This window comes from Zea mays, chromosome 1, assembly GCF_902167145.1.
Source record: "Zea mays cultivar B73 chromosome 1, Zm-B73-REFERENCE-NAM-5.0, whole genome shotgun sequence".
Taxonomy (NCBI): domain Eukaryota; kingdom Viridiplantae; phylum Streptophyta; class Magnoliopsida; order Poales; family Poaceae; genus Zea; species Zea mays.
The window spans coordinates 54,684,313-54,708,669 of NC_050096.1; the positions used below are offsets into that span (position 1 = coordinate 54,684,313).

Consider the following 24,357-nt stretch of genomic DNA (forward strand, 5'->3'; position numbering starts at 1 on the left):
GTCGCTAAAGTACCACTCATCACTGACATCGGGGCAGTAGAATTCGTCTTCATCAGAATGATGAGAAAGTGTTGGAGGGGTCGACAGAGTTGTTGGTTCAACACTTATGTCGTCACCCTCGTACTTAGCAATTTCTACAAATACTTGCACTTTTGCCTCTAAGGCATCTTGGTGGAGCAATTAAAGCCTTTCTTTGATGGCAAACAAGGTCCTAGCTAGTATCTCTTCATCGTTCATGTGGTCTAAAGCATGATCTACGAGACCCCCAGTGATTTGTTGGCATCCTTGGCACAGTCAACAACGACTTTCAGCAAAGCCTTCATGTTTTCTCCTGTCGAGGATGCCATGATGATACGAGCAACAAACAATTAAGATATGTTTTCAAGTTGATCTTGAAAGATTAGTGACACCTTATAACGATTGGGGTTTAGGTTGTGCCCAGGGATAACAACTAAAAGGTAAAATTGCATGAAAAACACATTGCTGTCAACCCATAAGTAGTTATGCACGCGAAAAAAATTTGACACATATGGCACAATGAAACATAATACATGAAGTAAACAAGGACGACAATAATAACAGGGCCATCTACAAAGTTGTGAAATAATAGGGCTGGACCTTTTCATATTTCTGTATTTGGACAACAAATACCTAGTATGCCATAAACCTAAAAATGGAATTTCAAATAAATGGTAAACATTGAACTAAATGAAATATGAATTCAAGCAGCTTAATACGAAATCAGCATGTAAAGTGGCTTGTACGAAACTATGAAGTAACATGTGCATGGACGGTAACAAGCATAAACTGCCATGTACCTGAATATTGTAAGCTTACTTCAAATTAACAAGTACAGTCCAAATAACAATTTAGTGTAACCGAATGAACCATTTGATAAATGTCAAATGGTCAGTTCGATTGACATACTAGTAAAGGAGATTAAGACCTTGTGTATGTTCACAAATTGAACCCTTAACCCTAAATTACACGTTTGTATGTTAACAAATTGAATAGGCGTCCAAATTTTTTGAGCATGGTACGAAATATACAAATACATTGAAGAAATCTTTATATGAAAACTTAACTGAAAGCATCGAAACCCTAGTGGCACAAGGGTAAGCCTAACCCTAGCCACTTTGGTAATGCATAAATTGGCTAAATCTTCGTATAAAAACGCAACGAATGCACAGATCTATTGATGAACAGAGCCGTGCACAGGCATGTGCGCCCTGTGCGCCCGAACAGGGCCTCCACTTTTTTGGGGCCCCTAAATATCTGGCCCATTAGTAATACTAATTAGGTTTAGTCATTAGTTATTAGGGACGGTGCGCTTCTGGCTTCTGCCTTCTACGGTCCTCGCTGCACGCCCAGACTGCCAGTGGCCAGCGCGCTTCTACGGTCTTTGATTCCTTCTGCTGTTCTTCATCGTCCACCGTCATTCATTCGTGATGTGCTCCAGCGGCTGTGCAGATGTGGATCTTGCTCTGTCCGTGGTTCGTCCAATCGCTCTGTGTCTTCCGCAGAACGAAGTTTTTCTAAACTGAAACTATTGAAGTCCTACTTACGTTCTACAATGACACAACAAAGACTTACTGATTTAGCCACAATAGCACTTGAGAGTGAATTGTTGGATAAGATTGAATATGATCATATTGTTGAGGAATTTATTTCAAGGAACACAAGGAGAATGAAGTTGTTCAAGTAAAATTTTATGTAACCAAGAGTTTAATAGGTATGCTTTTCATAAAATCCATTTCTATGTTGTATTATAATATTTATATTATTATACTGTTAGTTTTTAGTGATTTTGTAAAAAGGGCCTCTATTCGATAATTTTGTACAGGGCCTCGCTTTTTCGTGGCACGGCCCTGTTGACGAACAAAGCAAAATAGGTCATATTGGTGTGATGAATACCTTATGGTGCCGAGAAACGTGGTCAGAGAAGGGGGAGCGGCGACGGAGGGAGCAAACCTTACGCCGGTGGAGAAATCTCGTTTGGGGATACCAAGATCCGGTGGCGAATAGCTCCGTCAGCGAGTACGAGTGTAGTGTACCTCGCTTGAGCTTGACCGTCGGCATACCTTCTTGAAGGCGGCACCTTGGATCTCGTCTCCTTCGTCGCGACCAATGTCGAGCACCTCGGTGACAGACTGCTTCCATGCGCTGCGATTCTTCGCCCATCGTGCCGCCAAATTGCCTCTGCTCCCAAGGCGGCACCGACGAAACTCGCTCTTTTCCTTTTGTGCGCGCGAGCGGAGGTGTGCTCTGCAATCCACCGCGGGGATGAACAACGCTCCCCTCCATCTGGCGTCAACGAGAAGAGGAGCGTTGCGTAGGGGGCACCGTAGAGGAGAGCGATGCGAGGAAAAGAGGATAATTGTAGCCCCTTTAAATGAACAATGTTAGGAGAGGGGTTAGAAAGAGGGCTGCACTGTGAACCGTCTGAGCATAAAATGAGAGTGGAAGGGAAAAACTGAGCAGACAATATAGATAAGGGTAGAACTGACGTCCAATATGCTCGTAAAAATAAAAAAAATAAATAAAGTGAACAGTCGAACTTAATCTCAGCTAAGGATGGCAGTGGGTAAGGTACCCAGTGGGCACATGAAGCCATACCCATACCCACTAGGAAAAAATTGACCTATACCCATACCCACTACCCATCATGGGTACAAAATTACGCCATACCCATACCCACCATGGGTAGTGGGTACCCATCGGGTACCCATACCCATTAGCATTATGATAGGCATGATCATTTGAATCGCAAAAATAAGTACCAGCATAATAAATGTATCGAACCCAACATAATTTTATCACAGGTTCAACAATATTCAACATTAAATGGCAATATCATGCCTTCAAATCACACAAAACATAGCATTGATTCTACCCGTGCCCTAATAGAGTTTTTACCCATCGGGAGCAAATTCATTTTATATGAGACATAAATCTGGACCCACATGTCATATATTAGCGGGTTCCCTATCGGGTAGCGGGTATGGGGCAACAGAGAACATACCCACGCCCACCATACCCGATGGGCATAACAAATGACCCAATAAAATACCCATGGGTATCAAAATCCGACATACCCGTGCCCTAATAGGGTTTTTACCTATCGGGTTTCGGGTACCCATTGCCATCCCTAATCTCAGCCCGCCCGCCCGCCCCACTCTGGAGATAAGGCTCTCCGCCTCCGCCTCGCAGCCTCCCTTCTATCCTCTCCGGCACGAGCCGTCCAGTTCAGTTCACCTCGGTCCGGGACCGCGACTACACCGACGGCGGCGCGTCCGAGCCCAGCCGACGCCGAGCCAATGGTGACTCCAGCGACATTCTCCCTCCGCCCCAGCGCGCCCCCCGCGCCGCCTCGTGCCGGGCTGCCCCGCGCTCGGGCCTGTTTCGCGCCCGCCATCCGCACCTCCCCTTCCGTCGCCTTTTCCTACCAGCCTCGGCGCTTCAGTGGCATCCGCCGCGCCGTGGCCGTCGACTCCGAGCAGGGCTCCCCCGAGTCTCCAGAGCAGGTATGATTCCCTCCTGCCGCGTTCTACCCCGTCACGCGCTCGTTAGTAGGATTCAGTTTTGATTTCCATAGCGTTCGCTGGCAGGAGAAGAAGCCCAAGACGTACTACTTCCTGGTGGCAAACGCCAAGTTCATGCTGGACGAGGAGGAGCATTTCCAGGAGCAACTCGCCGAGAAGCTGCGCAACTACGCCGAGCGCGACAAGGAGCAGGACTTCTGGCTCGTCGTGGAGCCCAAGTTCCTCGACAGGTTCCCCAACATCACCAAGCGCCTCAAGCGCCCCGCCGTCGCGCTTGTCTCCACCGACGGCAACTGGATCACGTGAGTGTATATGGATCGAACGCGCAATGTTTAAATTCTACTCTGTTTCCTACTTGCCTTGCCTCGTAGTTTTTTTTTCCCAAACCAGCCATCGCTTTATTATAGCACCGTGCGAATCTGCCAATGTCACGCATCACAAAGGGCGATAAAATGAAAATGCTTCCAATTGTTTTTTTATCTAGTAGCACTTCAGATTGTAATTTGTCCCAAAAGCAGCATCCTCATATGCCCAGCATTGACTTTGTGGTGCACTTTCCAAGTGTTTACTGTCAACAGTCAATGACGCTCACCTGAAATATACTTACAGCATTACACTTTGGTAATATCGCAACATATTCCCTTCATTCCCATCTGCTCTTTTCCAGATTATGCTTCACTTTAACTTTATGCCAAGTCAAATTTCTCTAACTTCGATCAAGTTTATTAAAAAATCTCTAGGACATCAAATTAGTTTCATTAAATTCTACATGAAATAGGTTTCGATGGTTCATCTATTTCAACTTTGAGAAGTCTGACTTAATACAAAGTGAACTATAATTCGAAACAAATGGAGGAGTTACCTTTAACCCATTAACATAAGTTACCTTAGAATGTTCTGGTCCAATACCGTGTGGTTAAAAATATGGATACTGATACATGGCTATTTCAGCTGATTCAGATCCAAGTATTCACTTCTAAGAAGAGCTCGGATTTAAATATGACAAATATGTAACTATCGTGACTGCCTGACTGGTTAGGTCTGCCCAATTTTCAGTGGTGAAACTGTAAAATTGAAAATTGGCTAGAATATCATGATCAAAGTTCACTCTAATATTTTGCATGACCGCATTACATATTACCTATATCCGGTCAAGGTAACCCTAAATTAGTAACTCCTTTCTGCAGTTGTGTCTGATGTTACTTTGAAGTATTCCTGCATTTTACCCCACCTATTTCTGCTGTTGGATCCTTTGATTTTGTTTTGTCCTGAATTCTTGACAATATTGGATAGTAGTGCCTAAGGGCGCCTCTTTCCTTCCTTTTCCCTTTCACTAACTTTTATTCCATCCAACACTTAGGTTGTGTCCATTTTGTCCCATGTCAAACTTCTTTAATTTTGAAGAAAACAAATTGTTGAAAAATACACCAAATGTCTAGAACATCAAATTGGTTCCATTAAATCCTCCATCAAATATCTCTTGGTTGTGCATTTATTTGGTACTGTAGATGTTGATATGGTTTTCTATACATTTGATAAAAGTTGGAGAAATTTGACTTAGGACCAAACTGAAATGGCCTACATTATGGGACGGATGCTTTCATGATGCACCATAGTGATTACTGAAAGTGAGTGAAAGTAAACATAGCCATACTTAGGGCCCAGAACACCGCTAAGAGCGTTATATCTGTGAGCCTGACTATGTGCGACCCGAATGATGAAATTGGCCACCACCATGTTTGACCTGCTGCTATCAATATGAGTAGTCATAGATAAATGCAAATTCGTAAGCTAAAGACCTACTGAGATGATCAGCATCAGGTTATCTTTACGTCGCAGTCTATTTCTGTCCATTTCTTCAGCTGGTGTTTTAATACTGAAGCCTTAATGTCCTTCATTTTTCTCTTCTTTTTTTTTAATTTGTTGCCAGATTCATGAAGTTAAGGCTAGACAGGGTCTTACAAGACCAGTTCGACGCAGAATCAGTTGAAGAGGCATTGGCTTCTAACCCTGTTGAGTTGAAATTTGAGAAGCCTGAGAAATGGACAGCTCCGTACCCTAAATATGGGTTTGGATGGTGGGAACCCTTCTTGCCTCCAAAGTTCAGCAATGGTACGGCATAGAGATAAGCAGCAATCCCTATGAGGCATGTAAGATTACTCCCCTGTAAGTGATGAATGTAATTTTAATTTTGATGATGAGGATGTAGTACTTGAGGTTGTACCAGTACAGTTAGTTGAATTAGTTGCACAGTTTTTGTAATACCAAATAATCAGCTGTTTTATTTTATTTGAGAAAGTCGCGGTTCTGTTATGACTGATGGCATATTTGCATGATCGATGGGCAATTTTGTAGGTTATAACACGAGGCACTACTACTTGCTCAGTCTACCAGACCAGAATAAAGACCTCTGTGCCACGAAGCACGAACAAATGGACAATGCCAATCACAATAGTAAGGACGGACTAACCTGAACGGTTATTATGGGTCCGTTTGGTTTCTTTAGTCTCGAGACTAAAGTTTAGTTAGGAGACTAAAGTTTAGTCCCTATTCTGTTTGGTTCTAGGACTAAAAGTATTCAAAACACATTAAATAAATCATAAGAAGACTAAAATATCCTTTAGCATTCTCCTGTCATTAGTGCAACTGAAATAAAGGAAGAATAAAAAGTGTAATTTATATGGTTTAGTCTCTTTTAGTCACCCTTGAAGGATTAGAGACAAACAATTTAGTCCATGTTTTAGTCCCACCGATTGACAATTTAGGGACTGAAATTGAGAGACTAATCTTTAGTCCCTCAAACCAAATGGGGCCTATGAAGTACAATTGTTTATCCCTATAATATGGTGACTACTAATATCTTGGGTGAAAACCTACAGATCGAGAAGCCATTTGCCATTTCTATCAATTTCTGATCACCATGGAATTGGGTTCAGAAACGCTTTGAAACCACTAGACAAACGTTTTGAAACCACTAGGAACACTGGATATTATATGAAGCTCGTGCCAAGAAAGATGGCAAATTACATCATAGTAGAAATCGAGCATGTTCATAACAATTTTGTTTATAGATAAACTGGATGTCTCATGATCAGAAAGCTTAATAGAGCAAGGGAGACACTACGTACAGTAGAACAATATCTACACTAGGGGGGCAGAACCACCAAAGTTAGAACACTGAAGTCACGAATCATCCCTACTTTTTAAACCTGGTACCAGTTACTGATTTGTGATCGCCCCTCCTCTAGTCTTTATATGCTCCAGAACCTGCAATAAGAAGGGAAATTGAATAACCAATATAATGTCTGAAGATCCACGCCAAATTTAGCCGAAAACGAAATTCATAATGACTCAAAGAATGTGATGTGCAACTTGATGAAGAGTGCTGCACATCATGCAATGATGCAAGCATGTGAGGTGGGTTTCTTTGAGCGTTTAGTTAGGTTGTCGATTAAGAAACACTCTTGGTTGGTTGGTAAGCTGGTGCGGCAGTCTTGAAGTGGGTTTCTTTGAATATTAGGTTAGTTTGCTGTCAGTGTAGAAAAGAATCGCTTGGTTAGTGTAACAAACTTCACGTGCTTGGTAGGTAGCCATGGGGCGGAGTCAATGGAGACATTGCCCATGTGAAGCGCTACTACCACTCCATTTCTGCGCATGCATGTGGGTAATGCTTGTATGTCAAGTGATGGCCATAGAATGAACTTTAAAGAGCCGTTAGCTTGCTAGCCAGTAGTAGCTTATATTAAGGGGTAAACAAACCATGTCATGGACAAAGCTGAAGATGTTTATAGGACTGGAGAAGTCTTCTTTGAGGCTACGGATGTAGACATTTTGGAGATGTTTGGTTTGATGGATCAATCTATTCTAGATGAGTTAGTGCATCACGAGTCAATTCCATAAATTTGGTGAAATAAACTTATTTATCATATTATTACTAATTATTAGCATAAGAAGAATGAAATGGTGATAGATCGACTTATTTCATTTCATAAATCAAACAAAAAATGAGAAGTGAGAAGATGATGGACTAACTTATTCCTAAAACCAAACACGCCTTTTAATCATAGACTTGCTCAGTATTTAGTAACCAAACTTTGCTTTTTTTGCTAATTGATTTACATGAACACTGATGAATAGAATAACGAGAAGGGGCAAGGTATGTAAAAAAAGGAAGCACATTTCAAATGGCAGAACTCCTTGTTTTCTAAAAAGAACCTTTTCCAACTGGCGCAACTGAAATACTGAATACGTAAACTGACTTGATTGGGATTTGGGAGACGCATACCGCATACGTGACCCAAGACACCAAGAAAGAAGGAAAGATAAACTTGTAGGGAAGCTGGTCAAGGTCAACGTTCTTACATGTAAATAAACTGTGCAATTAAACACGGAGTAAATCAAACACAAGAAACTAAAGAAAACTATGTCTGTGTGCCGCCAGATTCTCAAGACTACAAGCAGAGTCAGATAGCAAAGCCAAGAACAGGAAGAATCCACTGCGCCATCAAGAGGAGGAAGAAGCGCCGGGTAGAAAAGCGCATCCTACGGTGCCTGGATACATACATGACACCACGCAGTAGAGGGGGTGTGACAACGCAGGTGCGCGGCAGCTAAGCGCCCCACACGGTGATCCCCTGCATCATGTTCTTGAACTCGCCGAAGTCGACGCGGCCGTCGCAGTTGCGGTCGACGTTGCAGATCATCTCCTGCACAGTGGCCAGGTTCCGAGCCTCGGGCAGGCCGAGCTTCTTGAGCACGGCCTGCAGCTCGGCGGCCGAGATGAAGCCGTCGCCGTCCTCATCGAACACCCGGAACGCCTCCTTCATGTCCCCCTCGTCGTCGTCATCCTCGGTCACAGCCACCGGCATGGGGCCGAACAGCGCGTCCCCGAGCGCGCGGTGGAGGGACTCGAAGTCGTCGAAGCGGAGCCCCGCGGCGCCGGCCGGGATGTACCCGCCAACCGCGGCCTCCAGGCCGGAGCGGTCGGCGCCGAGGCCGAGCGCGTCGAGCGCCGAGGCCATCTCGTCGAGGGTGATCTCGCCGTCGCCGTTGCGGTCGAAGAGGTCGAACACGCGGCGCAGGCGCAGTGCGTTGAGGCTGCCGTTCCGGAGGCGGAACGACGGCGAGGGCTTCTTGGACAGCGACGGCTTAGCAATGGCGGGGGCGGCGTTTTCCATCGTGGCGTGAACTCGCGGCGTTCAGTCTCTTCTTTTCTTCGGGTGTTTTGTGGGCGTGAGGATACGAGGGCGGATGATTTCTGGAGTTCGTTGAGTGTGGCTGGCTATCGGTGAGATTTTATAGAGCTAGAGAAAACGCGGCGGGGTCTCTGTCTGACTGTCTCTTATTTGTTTGGGGGCAGGGCCCACGCCTCTTGCCGTTTTGGTGGAAAAAAATTTGGTGCAGCCCCTCATAAAAAGGAGGATAGACCCCACCTGCAGGTCTAGCAGATAACGTTTTAGTTGTATTATTGTTGCTGCGGGTAGGGTTTATTCTCCTTTTTGTGAGGGGCTGCAAACACTCTGGTTTGCAGCAGTGCTGCACCAAATTTTTTTCCGTTTTGGTAGCACAACTTTACTTCATAAAAAACCGTACACTTCTACACGTAGTATAAATCGGCAAAAACTACAATCGTAGTACAATCAAACTATTAAAAATCTTTAAAACGATAGGTATATTTTATTATTTACTCTCTAATATATTGAATTTTAAGTTATAATTTATACTATATTAAAAAAATATAAAAATAAAAAGGAAATGACCAATACGAAAGATTAAAAATAACATTTTTTTCTCTTTTCAGATATTTTTAATATAAGTTAAATTAGAATTTAAAATCAGTATATTTCTAGAGTAAATAATCGCAACAAGAATCTTTGTAATTTCTATCAACCATAAGCTCATGAAAATTAGGTTATAGCCACAATTATTCGTCAATCACCTTGCTCGTAAACAAGCCACTATGGGTGATAGTGCACTAGGACCGATGCATACGGCGTGGGGAGCCACGAGAGCGAGGGGTCGAAGTGGTCGACTGAGAGGGGTAGGTGTCGTTGGTACAGACGTGTGACAGACTGGGGATGAACGTGTGAGAATAAACTTTTGAAAAAATGGGATTATTTCCATCGGCCATATGGTCTTGCCAATAAAAATTATGAATTACCGATGTCTAAGGAGAAAACCCAATAAAAATAAGTAAACAACGCAGATGATGGGAATCTGTTGACGCCTTTTTGGAGCGCCAAACACTCAACAAGAACCGTGGCGGTGCCTTCTGCACAGGGGCAGACGGTCCGCGCGCAGGGGCCGGACGGTCCGCGGCCTGGTGCGAGGCGCGGTGGTGCTCTCTGCGCAAGGGCGGACTGTCCGCGGCCTGGGGCCGGACGGTCCGCGGCCTGATGCGCGGCTAAGGCTCCTGCCTGACGGCCGGACGGTCCGCGCCCTAAGGCCGGACGGTCCGCGCGTACGCAGGGACGGCGGAAGATCGCCGACGGCGCCTGGATCTCGCTCCCGGGAGGGACCCCGTCGGGGAGTAGAGATCCTAGGTGGTGTCTAGGCTCGGGTAGACCGACCTAGACTCCTCTAATCGACGTAGAGTCGAGGAGAGGCGGAGAATTTGGGGATTGAGAGGCTAAACCTAAACTAGACTAGAACTACTCCTAGGATAAAATGCGAATAAAAGTTGTATTGATTCGATTGTTGATGATTACAAATCGGCCGTAGACCTCTCTATTTATAGAGGAGGGGGGCTGGACCCTTTACACAACTGATTCCGAGCTAATCCCGCGAATATAGCTAACAACCGTAGCACAAAACTCGGAACCCTAATCTGTTCTGCGCACGCGCGGACCGTCCGGCCCACAGGCGCGGACTGTCCGGACCGCGGACCGTCCGGCCTCAGGGCCGGACCGTCCGCGCGCTCACTTTTTGGTTCGAACATATGCCCCCCTGCCTTTTGGTGGAGCCGGGCGAACCAAAAGCAACTAACTCGATGTGATCACATCGGTTCTCTTAAGCATCTTGCCACATACTAGGATGGTACTGTTTGAGGAAACGCCCATTCAAAGCCTTTGGTAAATCCTTGCCTTGTAATGTTTGTAGCAAATAGGCGTTACCAGACATTACCTGTTTTACTTTATAAGGACCCTCCCAGCTTGGCGACCATTTTCCAAACTTCCGGTCTTTATTCCTTAGAGGCAAGATGGTCTTCCACACCAGATCCCCTACTTGAAATGACTTTGCTTTGACCTTCTTATTGTAGGCCCTGGCTACCATGATCTTGTCCTTTTCTATTGCTCCCAAAGCTATCATCCTCTTGTCGGTCACCTCATCAATATTATCCATCATTGAATTATAATAATCAGTAGCAGTTAGATCATTTTGTCTGGCAAACCTGACAGCATTCAAACTTATTTCCACAGGTAACACTGCTTCCTGCCCATAGACAAGCTCAAAAGGAGATACTTTAGTAGCACTATGTTTAGATATTCTATGAGCCCATAAAGCTTCAGACAAAATCTTATGCCAATGTTTAGGATTATCAGATACCTTCTTCTTTATCAAATTAATCAATGTCCTATTACTAGACTCGGCCTGTCCATTGGCCTGAGCATAATATGGAGATGAATTAAGCAGCTTAATTCTGTATAATTCAGCAAATTCACGTACCTCCTTTGACATAAAAGAAGTACCTTGATCTGTAGTCAAGGTCTGGGGAATGCCGAATCTATGAATAATATGCTCAGTTATGAACTCAATCACCTCCTTGTGCGTCATGTTCTTTAGAGCAACGGCTTCAGTCCATTTGGTGAAATAGTCAGTGGCAACTAACACAAACCGATGCCCCTTTGATGATGAAGGATGAATTTCTCCAATAAAGTCTAATCCCCATCCTCTGAATGGCCAAGGCTTGATGATAGGATGTAATTCGGCTGCAGGAACCAACTGTAGGTCGCCGAATTTTTGACACACTTGGCACCCCTTGTAGTATTTGAAACAATCAGCTGTCATACTAGGCCAATAAAAACCAGACCTTCGCAACAACCATTTCATCTTTGGAGCTGATTGATGGGTACCACAAATTCCTTCATGTACTTCGGCCATGGCTAATATAGCATCATCTGGGCCCAAGCACTTAAGCAGGACATCATTAACCGTTCGGCGGTAAAGTTCATCACTCATCAAAACATACTTGAAAGCTGTTCGCCGAATGTTCTTATCTGTCCTGATATTGGGATGTTGCAAATAATTAAGTATAGGTGTCCTCCAATCACTTGCATCGGCTTCATTGTCAGCCGAATCGATTAAGAGAACCTTTCTGGTAACCTCGGACGGTCCGGCGTCAACACGCGGACGGTCCGCGACATGGGAATTTGGCTCTGCACTGGTTATCAGATTTTCAGTTTTGTGAAATTTCCCTCTTTTTATCCGATAACCCGATGCATCTTGTGCCAAGTCGTTAGCTCTATGATTCTCAACTCTAGAGATATGCCGAATACTAAACTCGTCAAAAGAATGGATTATGCTCCAACATTTCTCAAGGTAACTATTTAGAGTACCATCAAGACATTGATATTCTTCTAACACTTGTTGGACAACCAGCTGAGAATCACCAAATACCTTCACATGTTTTACTCCCATACCATTTAAAAGTTCTAAACCGAATAGGAGGGCCTCATATTCAGCTTGATTATTAGTGCAATACGTTTTCAATCGGCTAGAGAAGTCAAAGGAGACATTACTTGGTGAAACAAGCACAATGCCAATTCCTTGCCCTTCATTGCAAACCGATCCATCAAAATATAAAATCCAAGGAGTAATAGTGAGGTATGATATGTCTAGTTCATGAATATTATTAACCCGATGTTCTACAATAAAATCCGCTACGACTTGGCTTTTCATAGATTTCAATGGTTCATAAGCCAAGTCATATTCTATGAGTGCATAAGCCCACTTACCAATTCTACCACTCATAATTGGGTTATGCAACATGTACTTGATTACATCGGCTTGACCAGAAACAGTGCAATGACTAGACAGTAAATAACATCTACATTTGGTGCATGCATAAAACAAGCATAAGCATAACTTTTCAATAAAAGTGTACCTTGTTTCAGCATCCACCAACCTTCGGCTTAGATATGTCACCACATGCTCCTTCCCCTCAGTTTCTTGTGTCAGAACAGCCCCAATAACCTTGTCTTCAGCTGCAATGTATAATCTGAACGGTGCTCCTACTTGTGGTGCTTTTAACACGGGAGCCGAAGACAAGTATTTTTTAATGAGATCAAATGCTTCCTGCTGCTCTGCCCCCCAAGTGAATTCAGCATCATTCTTAAGCCGAAGGATAGGGGTGAAGGCATAAATCTTCCCGGCTAAGTTAGAAATAAACTTTCGTAAATAATTCACCTTGCCGAGAAACCTCTGCACTTCTACCTTACACGTCGGAGGCCCCACATTCCGAATAGACTTGATTCGGTCAGGGTCTATTTCTATACCATGTTCATGGATGACAAATCCTAAAAACTTACCAGCCGACACTCCAAAAGCACATTTACGTGGGTTCATTTTTAAACCATACCGACGCATTTTATCAAAGGCTTTGCGCAAATTAGCTATATGAGAACTAAACTCAGCCGATTTGACTACAATATCATCAATGTAGACTTCCAAAGTGTTTCCTAACAACTCATGGAAGATCAAATTCATAGCCCTCTGATAAGTAGCACCAGCATTCTTAAGACCGAATGTCATGACAACCCATTCAAATAAACCAATGAAGCCTGGACATATAAAGGCCGTTTTAGACGCATCTTCTTCGGCCATGAAAATCTGATTATATCCAGCATTACCATCAAGGAAGCTAATAATTCTATTTCCTGATGCATTATTGATTAATGTGTTGGCTATGGGCATGGGATATTCATCTTTAGGAGTTGCTTTATTTAAATTACGAAAATCAATGCATACTCTAAGCTTACCTGACTCCTTCTTCTCCACCGGCACAATATTGGAGACCCACTCTGCGTATCTGCAAGGTCTAATAAAATTAGCTTCTAGCAGCCAGTGGATTTCGTCCTTGATTCGTGGGAGAAGATCTGGACGAAATGTTCTAGCTTTCTGCTTGAAAGGTCTGAAACCAGGCTTAATAGGCAGCCGATGTTCGACAATTTCTCGGCTTAGTCCAGGCATTTCAGTGTAATTCCAAGCAAAACAATCTGAATATTCCTTCAATAGACCGATCATCTCATTTCTAGAATCGGTCTCCAGGGTCTTGTTTACAAAAGTCGGCCTTGGAGTTTTACCGTCTCCTATGTCAATCTCCTCCAAAGGATCTGCCGATGTAAACCCCTGTCCTAGTTTATCAAGATCTCTGAATTCCTCTATCATGTCCCCCACAGAGGAATCAGATGATCTTTGTGTGATGGCGGACTTTCCGGTCTTGTGGACCGGATCATCCGTAATACTGTCTTTTCGCTGTGGTAGATGTTCGGTTTTAAAGTCCGAACTCTTTTGTGAAAGACCAGACCATCCGGCCTTGGCGGCCGAACTGTCCGTGACCAAAGACTCATGAACTTTGTGTGTATTCATCATTTAACTTTATTTAGGATTTAGCCGATTCTCCATCGGCTCTAGCATTACAGGAATGAAACCTTTCTTATCTATACTTATGAATTGATAATCAGAAAAGTCTACTCCTGTGAGACATGTAGCAGTCTCATAAGTCCAGAGTACAGGGGCATCGGCCACAGCGATGCAGGCCGATACATCAGCATGTACTTGTTCTATGTCATCGCCTACCCATTGTATCAGCATTTGATGTAATGTAGAAGGTATACATTGATTGGCGTGAATCCAATCTCTGCCTAGGATTAAACTGTAATTTCCTTCTACATCAGCGACGAAGAATGCAGCAGCAAGGGTCTTAGTCCCGATGGTTAATTCAACGGACGTGACTCCCCTGGCTTTGATCGAACTATTAGTTCCAACACCGCTGAGGGTCATGTTGGTCTTGACAAGTTCGTCATCTTGTTTACCTAATTTTCTGTATAATGAATAAGGCATTAGATTCACAGCCGCCCCTCCATCTACCAACATCTTAGCAATCGGTATCCCATCAATGTGGCCGCACACGAAGAGCGGCTTTAAATGATTTACCGATTCTTTTGGTTTAGTAAAGGCGGCTTCTTTAGGACCAAAATCAAACTGAGCAACAACAGGTTCATCGTCGCCGATAATAGTACAATCGGCAGAAAATGTAATAATATTTACATCCATACCTGGGCGTTCTGGAGAAGCCTCATAGTCGACCAGGTCTTCTCCCAGCAGGTCGTCCTCCTCCATTGATGTTGTCGTGTCGTTGGAGGCCTCCTGGTGAACGGCGGACGGTCCGCGCACGGAGGCTGGACGGTCCGCGCCTGGTGCAGGTTGTCCAGACGCTTCCTGGTGAAAGCCGGACGGTCCGCGCGCAGGGGCCGGACGGTCCGCGCCTGGTGCAGATTGTCCAGACGCTTCCTGGTGAGGTACGGACGGTCCGCGCGCAGAGGCCGGACGGTCCGCGCCTGGTGCGGGTTGACTTTCTATTTCCGTGGCCGTTTGTTTTTTCTCGACGGCCTTTGGTCTCCATTTCTTTTGCGGTGGCGGGTATAGTGGATGTGTGTCATTAAATGTCTTTTCCGCCTCCTTTTCCTGGCTCTCCTTTGCTCTTAGGCGCTGTAATTTTCTCTTTTGGGATCGTGTCAATCCCGCTGGACACCATCGAGGCATGGAGTATTTTGGATCGGCTGTTTTGATGGTAGCCGTATCCTTTTCGGTTGTGTTGGCTGATTCGCCGAAAATCATCGACCCTTTATTATCTTCTTGTATGACAACATCTGCAGTGCCTATTTTGATGATGTCCTTTTTTGTTGTTTTTTGAGTTGCTGCAGGCATATGCCCCCCTGCCGGATTGGTCGGTCTGGAAGGCCGAGTAGTCCGGCAATCCTGTTGGGTTTGTGCCTGGTGACCGGATTGAGCAGTGCTCAATCGGTCTTGTACTGGTGGCGTCAACCTGTCAAAAACAGATGTTTGGGGTGCCCCCCAGGCGGGGTACTGTGGCATCCCAAATGGATATGGTGGCATGCCCCACATTTGATTTGGGACATATGGCGGAGGTAAATATGTGTATGGATATGGCATAGGTGGATATGGAGGTGGAGGTGTCCATGCAGGTACGTTAGGTCTCACTTGTACAGTATGACCTTTCATTTCTTCCGATTGGTGGGGTGGTCCAATCGGCCTGACCTGACGCTGCTCATGAATGGGTGAGCGGGGTCGCTTTGCTGGCCGGTCCTTGGGGCCGGCCTTCTTTTTTACGTATTTAGACAATAATTGATCAAAAGTTGGGCCGTCTTTAACCAACCGACCAGCTGCTTTGAATGTATTTGTTTTCTACGTACCTATCTCTGGTCGTCGTGGTTTGAAAGTACGTGGACGTTGCGAATCCTGAGTACGACCGGACCGTCCGCCGGAGCTCTCCAGACCGTCCGGTGGGGTCCCGGACCGTCCGCGCCTACGTGCCGGACCGTCCGGGATACGCAGTACGGGCTCCTGCATCTGTCTCCCTGTCTGCGCTTGCCCCCCAGTACTGGAGGCTGTGATGGTCACCTTTAAGGTCTCCCCTCAATCGGGAGTCTTCTCGGCCACCACTTTCCTGCAAGAAACTTTACGATCCCCATCGGCCTCTTTAGCATTGCCGATGATTATCTCTTTGCCTTTGTCTTTATCGGCTGTGTTTGGCCGAACTAGGACTTTCTTGCCCTCGAAGTCAATCATGTTCATCGGAAAGGGCTCTGTATCTACCTGCATTTCCTGAAATTTCAATCGTCCTTCGTTAATGGCCGATTGAATCTGTCGATGGAACACATTACAATCATTAGTGGCATGAGAAAATGAGTTATGCCACTTGCAATATGCACGACGTTTTAGCTCGTCGGCGGATGGAACAGTGTGATTTATTTTAATGTTGCCATTTTTAAGTAATTCATCAAATATTCTATCACACTTACCAACATTAAATGTAAACTTAACCTCCTCTTGCCGTTTCTTTTGAACCGGCTGTAAGGAGGCACAAGCCGAAGATTTGGCCTGCTTTGGCCAAACCATTTCAGCAGCATACACCTCTGCTGATTCGTCTTCTGAGCTACTTTGGTCGCATTCTACTACATGTACGTTGTGACGAATTGTTTTAGCAGTTTCTTTGCTTCGGCTTTCGCAAGCCAAAGCCTTCTGGTGTAACTGTGCTAGTGTAAAAAATTGGATGCCTTCTAATCTCTCTTTTAAATAATATCGTAGACCATTAAAGGCTAATCCTACTAGCTGTTTTTCTGCTAAATGAATTTGAAAGCATCGGTTTCTTGTATCTCGGAATCTCCGGATGTAATCATTAACCGATTCATCTTTTGTCTGTCGCAACGACACTAAATCTACCAAATCCAACTCATAGTCACCGGAGAAAAAATGATCATGAAATTTTTGCTCTAGATCCCCCCATGATGAAATGGAATTAGGAGGTAAAGTGGCATACCATGCAAACGCGGTTCCTGTCAACGATAATGAAAATAAACATACGCGAAATGCCTCTGTGTCGGCCAATTCTCCCAATTGTGCTAAGAATTGGCCTATATGTTCGCGTGTGTTCTTCCCTTGATCACCCGAAAATTTTGCGAATTCGGGTATCCTGGTTCCCTGTGGGTATGGGTGGTGATCAAATCGGCTGTCATAAGGTTTCCGATATGATTGCCCCCCAGGGACCATGCTTACTCCGAGCTTATCTCGGAACGCCCCGGCTATTTCTTCCCTTACTATATCAATGGCAGCCGGTGCGAGACCACCGGCTCTCTGGTCAAACATAGGTGGGGTTGGCTGGATATTAGCATGTTGTCTTTCCCCCATTTGTTTGAGTTACGTGGTGCATTTTCATTTGCCCTATATGGGTCATAGGTTTGATCGTTTCTTTCCGGCCTCCTGGGTGGGGCCGGAAAGCTCTCCTGGGCTCTGGATCTTGAATTAATGGGTTGATGCATTGTATAGTGCGATGGGAAGTGCTGTTGGGACGGGTGAGGATTCCGGTAACAATCCTCCTCAAAAAGGTCATGTGCGGACTGTCCGGACATTAGCCCGGACCGTCCGTGATTATGTGCGGACCGTCCGTTGTTGCATGCGGACGGTCCGACTGGGTAGTTTAGGTTCTGTGCCGTGTGTGGTAGCTCGGGCGCATATCTAGGTAACTCATTAAAAATAGGCCCGACTGTTGCTGGCCCGGACGGTCCGCGCTCACGTGCGGACGGTCCGGGCATGTGCAGATCGGCTGGTTTGCTGCCGATTTGCGGTTGATTAGGGTATGTGTCCATCGGCATCCCATAAAGGGGTTGTGACTGGTCGTGACAACCTGTAGCCGATGTGTTACACGCGTTATCTCCTAACTCAACCTCGTGCGAAGGAAAATTTGCGGTACTAGATTTATCAAATGCACGTACTAGTCTCTTAAGATCGCTTTGCATACCCCCTATGATGTTCTGCATTTGTTCACGCTGATCTTCTACATAATTTCTAAGAGATTGCAGATCGTTGGTATTACTTACATTGGGGATATCTGGCGTGGGTTGGAGCGAAGCCGGATCCGTCGCCCGATGTCGGACGACCTTGTTGTTCCTATCCACTTTGAAGTTGGCCAAGAACTTTGCTTTCGCCTCCTGGATCATCCGCTCCTTGTGCTCCTCGAACTGGAGCTGCTCGTCAGCCGGCAAGGTTTCCCAAGTCGGCTCTATGATGTTGCTTGGAGAAATATCAGAGCTATCCCTTGAACCGGCCATTGAGGGCCGATTTGATGAGCTTAGATATGTTGTCCCCAGCGGAGTCGCCAAAAAGTATGTTGACACCTTTTTGGAGCGCCAAACACTCAACAAGAACCGTGGCGGTGCCTTCTGCACAGGGGCGGACGGTCCGCGCGCAGGGGCCGGACGGTCCGCGGCCTGGTGCGAGGCGCGGTGGTGCTCTCTGCGCAAGGGCGGACTGTCCGCGGCCTGGGGCCGGACGGTCCGCGGCCTGATGCGCGGCTAAGGCTCCTGCCTGACGGCCGGACGGTCCGCGCCCTAAGGCCGGACGGTCCGCGCGTACGCAGGGACGGCGGAAGATCGCCGACGGCGCCTGGATCTCGCTCCCGGGAGGGACCCCGTCGGGGAGTAGAGATCCTAGGTGGTGTCTAGGCTCGGGTAGACCGACCTAGACTCCTCTAATCGACGTAGAGTCGAGGAGAGGCGGAGAATTTGGGGATTGAGAGGCTAAACCTAAACTAGACTAGAACTACTCCTAGGATAAAATGCGAATAAAAGTTGTATTGATTCGATTGTTGATGATTACAAATCGGCCGTAGACCTCTCTATTTATAGAGGAGGGGGGCTGGACCCTTTACACAACTGATTCCGAGCTAATCCCGCGAATATAGCTAACAACCGTAGCACAAAACTCGGAACCCTAATCTGTTCTGCGCACGCGCGGACCGTCCGGCCCACAGGCGCGGACTGTCCGGACCGCGGACCGTCCGGCCTCAGGGCCGGACCGTCCGCGCGCTCACTTTTTGGTTCGAACAGAATCACTTATTGTTTACAATTCAGCAGAAAACCAATGGAAATAAATTAGTTTTCGTTGGCTGTGTTGTTTTTGTGCACGAAAATTGGCTAGTTTTCGTTGATTTTATCTTGGTCAATGAAAATTTTCAAATTTCCGTGAGCTACTCTAAAATCCTACGAAAATTACCGGGGTAGATAAAAATATCCCATTTTCCAAATGAATAAAGTAAATCTATAACTTCTTTTTCAGTTTTTAATGATTTCTAGTAGTTTAATTATATGATAATTGCACAAGCTTTTTTTCCCATCTAAAACAAAAGTATTAAATTTACTTTACTTAAATGTAAAAACAAAGAAGATTATATCTATAGATATATATATTCTATAAGAAAATATATGATGAATCTACTCATTACTTATTTGATGCCATATGTATACATTGTGCTTTTTTTAGCAATTTGACCAATTTAAATATACTCAATAGTTATAATTGTGTTTTTTTTTGTGGAACAGATGAATATATTACCATACGTGCTCACATCGGTGGCGCAGTTTGACCATACGTGCTTACCCATGTCAGCCTCGCAGCGAGAATGCGAGATGTCTACGAAGTGCCATATGGATTTTTCTTCTCATGACTTAGAGGTATTTGTTTAGAATTATAATCTGCCTAGATTATATAATCTAATAAATTTTGAACTAAGTGTTAGTTCAAAATTTGTTGGAGCCCAAACAAACACCCACTTATAAAAGAATGAGAAAAGTCGGACTGCAATATTGGAATTGTCGGATCTAACTCTGTCGACCTATTTTTATACGTACCTGCGACTGCGAGTGCTGTGTCCTATTGTTCCGCCACTCAACTTTGGCGCGATTATTCCAATCCTACTGTTCGTTGCTGACCGCCTCCGGCCGGCCTCCCCATGTGTCTCCAATTATGACGCCCGCCCCCGAAGCTCTCTTCCCTCGGAATAATCAAAGGCCACCGACGACGCGGAGTGCACCTAAAGTTATCCAAAAGTACAGCACTATAAATTGTATTATTCGTAGATTGATATTTAAATATGGTTATAGGTATGGATAAGCTGTTGTACGTACAGTGAGCGCACGCCGGAGCCCTGGGCATCGGGAGCGTCGGGACAACGCGTGGGATTCACGAGTGCTGAACACGACGATCGTCCTCGACGTGCCCGTGACTCAAGCCACCCTCCGTGTCCATCTCATCAGGCACCCCACCCCAAATTAAACAAGAGCCATTTTCGCTGGCGCAGCAGCTGTCTGCCTGAGCAAGCAACCCATGAAGCGCGCGCGTCTGGCCGCCTGCTGTGCCCACCCTAGCCAAGCCAAGCGCATGCGCGTCGCGTACCCTCGTGTCCTCTGTCGACTTTTTCCGCGGCGCGTCGTCGTCGTCCTGCTTTGTGCCTGCCTGCGCACTAGCGTCTCGTTCTCGTCTCGCCATCTAGATGGCCAACGACAAGTCAGCAGGCTTGAACCGCGCCCCCCCGCACGTCGGTTTCTAGATCGCCAACCAGAGCGCGAAGCCGACGACCAGGGCGGGCGAGGAGGTGCTTGCTGCCGATTCCAGCCGACGAAACGTCACCGAGTCGCGAGCCATTACGGCGACATGGAGTTTGGGTTCCACGCGCGCTGATCTGATCCATCACGAGTCGTGGCCTCTGGAAAAGGGGGGGAAATGACTGGGCATCGGATGCGCGATGCGGAGGTCAAGCCAGCCTAGGAAAAATGCCATGGTGGGTGGTTGTTGCCAAGGCGCTTTCGACGCTCCGTGCCTGCCGCCGCTATGTACGTACGTCGTCCTGCCCGCCGGCGGCGCGAGTCTGCGTACCCGTCCGTCACCAATCACCGCCAACCGGTCCAAGTCCTGTGCGCGGGCCATGTGCGTTATACCTTTTCCAACTTATTCGGCCACGACGCCAGATAACAACCAAACTTTTATTCGGCAGCATCAAGTAAGCACATCCCCCCTTGCGTCGGGACTCGGAAGCACGGGCGCGCACGCACCAGGTGATGAACAATGGCTGGCTGGGATGGCAACAGGTGTACAGAGATTACAAACCCGTATCTACGAGATTAATGCTAAATCCGTATCCGTTAACCGCGACGGGTAGCGTATGTTACCTAAACCCGCTACCGACGGGTTTATGGCACTCGCGGGTACACTCGCGGGCACAGTCATATAATAAATATTTATTAAACTGATAGCACATAATAATAAATATTTATTAAATTAATAAAAACATGTACCGATCTTAGCCAAAAGTTCTACGAGTTCCCTGTCGCCTGTACTCTTCTTTTATATCATTTGATTGGCTCCGATCGCTCAAAGCTTTCGAGGTGACATTAAATTGAGATGCATGTGCTCTACAGTCTACACAGACACACACGTGGGTATGCGGTTTGCGGGTACGGATACAACATTTTCATACCCACGAAAAAAACCCGTCAGGTTTAGAATCAAACCCGTATCCGTACCACTGGTACAAACTCACATCTAAATCCACACCCTGCCTAAAATGTGCCCGTTGCCATCACTAGCTGGCTGCACGCCTGCGCTCTGCCTGCACGTTAGCTGCATTTAGCGCTCGATAGTTGTGATGCGGTCAGGCCAGGGAGACGGGAACCCCTCCTACACCGGCAGAGCTCGGGCAGGCTCCCGGCCGATCTCCTCAAAAGCTGACGAGACCGCGCGCGCAGCCCCCACCCAGCGTGTCGACGACGACCCACACGTACCATTCGCGCGTGTACCAGCCGTGGGCCACCGACCGGCACACCGCGATTGGGCTACACAGGCAAGGCAAAGGCCGGGGGGGCCACCCGGGAAACCAGGCGCCGGGCGCGCGGATTTGACTACGAGCGCGTCGCCGCGGTCTCCGCTACGTCGCCGGCGCGTCGCGCGTGCCTACCGGCGCCAAGTGGACAAGTTGTGTGGGGGCGACGGCGAGTACTGAGGATGTGACGATGTCGATACGTACTCGATAACCACCACCGCGGGATCGACGCGGTTCGCACGCTGCTTTGTTGCGTGTTCCGGATCCGCTCCATTTCGCGCGTTATGGGAAATATGGATCGATCGATCGCTGTCGCGGTACACCACCCCAACTTCTTGACTCCAAAACGTTCCGGAAGAACCCGCATACGTAACTCAAATCGGTGGTGTCTTAAATTAAATTATAGGACTTTACCCGAAAAAACTACCGGTCATCTCCATCGTACCGTGTAAAGGGTCATGCAAAGTATTAGTTTACACTATAGATTACGGTGTTTGCAGAGTGAAGTTTAAAATAAATGGTGAGATAAGTAATCTGCTGGAGATAGTCTAACAATGTATCGTTTTATAAAATTTAGTCAAAAAAAATATAGGACATTATCTCAAGTGCATCAAATATACTACACCGTAATATGTTGTCATATAATCTATATTTATAGTTTTACTGTTGGACTTTTTGTTGTGCCTTAAATCTTATAAATTATCCTTAGCATTTTTATAGGTGGAAATGATTTAAGCACCTTAGGACTTGTTCGGTTAGCTCTCAATCCATATGAATTGGGTGGGATTGGGTGGATTTAAATCCCAAACAAGTCAAATTTCTTCTTAATTTTTTCCAATACCATTCAATACATGTGTAATGGGAATAACCGAACAAGCCCTGAATGGCAAATCTAGCCTCTAGCAGCGCCAGCGACAACCGACAGTATAGCGGCTGACACTAGTTATGATATATTTCCTTGCGTATATACTACTTTATCTATTTTAGATCATAAATTATTTTTAGCATTTTTAGAGAGTTATGGTATGTTAAGTTCAAATGGAGGGGTTTGGATGACCAAGAATTTGTTGGGCTCTGGACAACCCTAATTTGTTGGGCCTCGGTCAACCTCACCTCAACTGGGTATATCGGACATGCACTTCTAGAGTATAGTGACATATCTAGCCTATGAGATGAGGAGTACGCTGGATCATCGACACATATCTCTACCTATTCCACTCGCTTCACTTTTGCGACCCACCCTGCCAGCAAGGCAGTGTTCTGTGACGATGATGAGGATGGCAGGTGATGATGGTGGAGTTGCTAGGGATGATGATATCTAGTGGCACAAGATTGAGGGTGATGATTAAGCGATGTACTCTTCTTTATCTCTCGTTTTTAGTGTTTGTTGCCAAAGGAGGGAAAATGAGGGGTACATTATTTTCATCATCATAGATCTTTGTTTAGTTGTTTATTGAAAGTCGCCTAGAGGAGGGTGAATAGGCAGAATCTGAAATTTATAAACTTTAAGCACAACTACAAGTCGGGGTTAGCGTTAGAAATATAATCGAGTCCGAAAGAGAGGGCGAAAACAAATCACAAGCAAATGAAGAGTGAGACGCGGTGATTTGTTTTACCGAGGTTCGATTTTTGCAAACCTACTTCCCGTTGAGGTGGTCACGAAGACCAGGTCTCTTTCAACCCTTTCCCTCTCTCAAACGGTCACCTAGATCGAGTGAGCTTCTCTTCTCAATCAATCGGGACACTAAGTCCCTACACGGACTACCACACAATTGGTGTCTCTTGCCTTAATTACAATTGAGTTGGGAACAAGAAAGAAAGAAGAAGAAAAGCGATCCAAGCGCAAGAACTCAAATGAACACAATTGTCTCTCTCACTAGTCCATATTTGATTGGAATGATCTTTGGACTTGGGAGAGGATTTGATCTCTTTGTTTGTGTCTTGAAGTGAAGTCGAGAGCTCTTGTATTGAATGCAGTGGCTGAAAACTTGGATGCCTTGAAGTGTTGGTGGTTGGGGGTATTTATAGCCCCAACCACCAAAGTGACCGTTGGGGAGGCTGTCTGTCGTATGGCGCACTGGACAGTCTGGTGCGCCAGCCACGTCACCCAACCGTTAGGGTTCGACCGTTGGAGCTCTGACAAGTGGGGCCACCGGACAGGTCCTATTCACTGTCCGGTGCGCCTTCTGGTGCTGCTCTGACTTCTTCGCGCGCAGGCGCGCACTGTTCACTTTTACTGTTCCTCTGCAGACGACCGTTGGCGCGAAGTAGCCGTTGCTCTGCTGACACACCGGACAGTCCGGTGTTACACTAGACAGTCCGGTGAATTATAGCGGAGTGGCTTCCCCAAATTCCCGAAGCTGGCAAGTATGAGTTGATCCTCCCTGGTGCACCAGACACTGTCCGGTGGTGCACCGGACA

At 46.1% G+C, this 24,357-nt stretch overlaps 2 protein-coding genes across 3 annotated transcripts; one reads left to right on the plus strand and one right to left on the minus strand.

The window, feature by feature from the left end:
- Positions 1–3,159: 3,159 nt before the first annotated feature.
- Positions 3,160–6,384, plus strand: LOC100193255 (uncharacterized). 2 transcript variants are annotated; one of them, XM_035961143.1, is made up of 4 exons: positions 3,160–3,524; positions 3,609–3,844; positions 5,473–5,692; positions 5,898–6,384. In XM_035961143.1, the coding sequence occupies exons 1-3, from the start codon at positions 3,318–3,320 to the stop codon at positions 5,663–5,665; spliced, it is 636 nt and encodes a 211-aa protein (XP_035817036.1). In that variant the 5' UTR covers positions 3,160–3,317; the 3' UTR covers positions 5,666–5,692; positions 5,898–6,384.
- A 125-nt stretch (positions 6,385–6,509) lies between these two features.
- Positions 6,510–8,798, minus strand: LOC100382070 (uncharacterized). The gene is made up of 2 exons (NM_001174833.1): positions 8,106–8,798; positions 6,510–6,809 (listed from the first exon to the last, which is right to left on the minus strand). Exon 1 carries the CDS (start codon positions 8,717–8,719, stop codon positions 8,153–8,155), a length of 567 nt encoding a protein of 188 aa, NP_001168304.1. The 5' UTR covers positions 8,720–8,798; the 3' UTR covers positions 6,510–6,809; positions 8,106–8,152.
- Between the last annotated feature and the right edge of the window lie 15,559 nt (positions 8,799–24,357).

What these genes read in the sequence shown, in the direction of transcription:
- LOC100193255 (XM_035961143.1), top strand. Translation starts at nt 3,318, where the DNA reads ATGGTGACTCCAGCGACATTCTCCCTCCGCCCCAGCGCGCCCCCCGCG. An exon ending in CCCCCGAGTCTCCAGAGCAG is followed by an intron (nt 3,525 to 3,608) that starts GTATGATTCCCT and finishes GTTCGCTGGCAG; the next exon opens with GAGAAGAAGCCCAAGACGTA. An exon ending in ACCGACGGCAACTGGATCAC is followed by an intron (nt 3,845 to 5,472) that starts GTGAGTGTATAT and finishes ATTTGTTGCCAG; the next exon opens with ATTCATGAAGTTAAGGCTAG.
- LOC100382070 (NM_001174833.1), bottom strand. Translation starts at nt 8,719, where the DNA reads ATGGAAAACGCCGCCCCCGCCATTGCTAAGCCGTCGCTGTCCAAGAAG.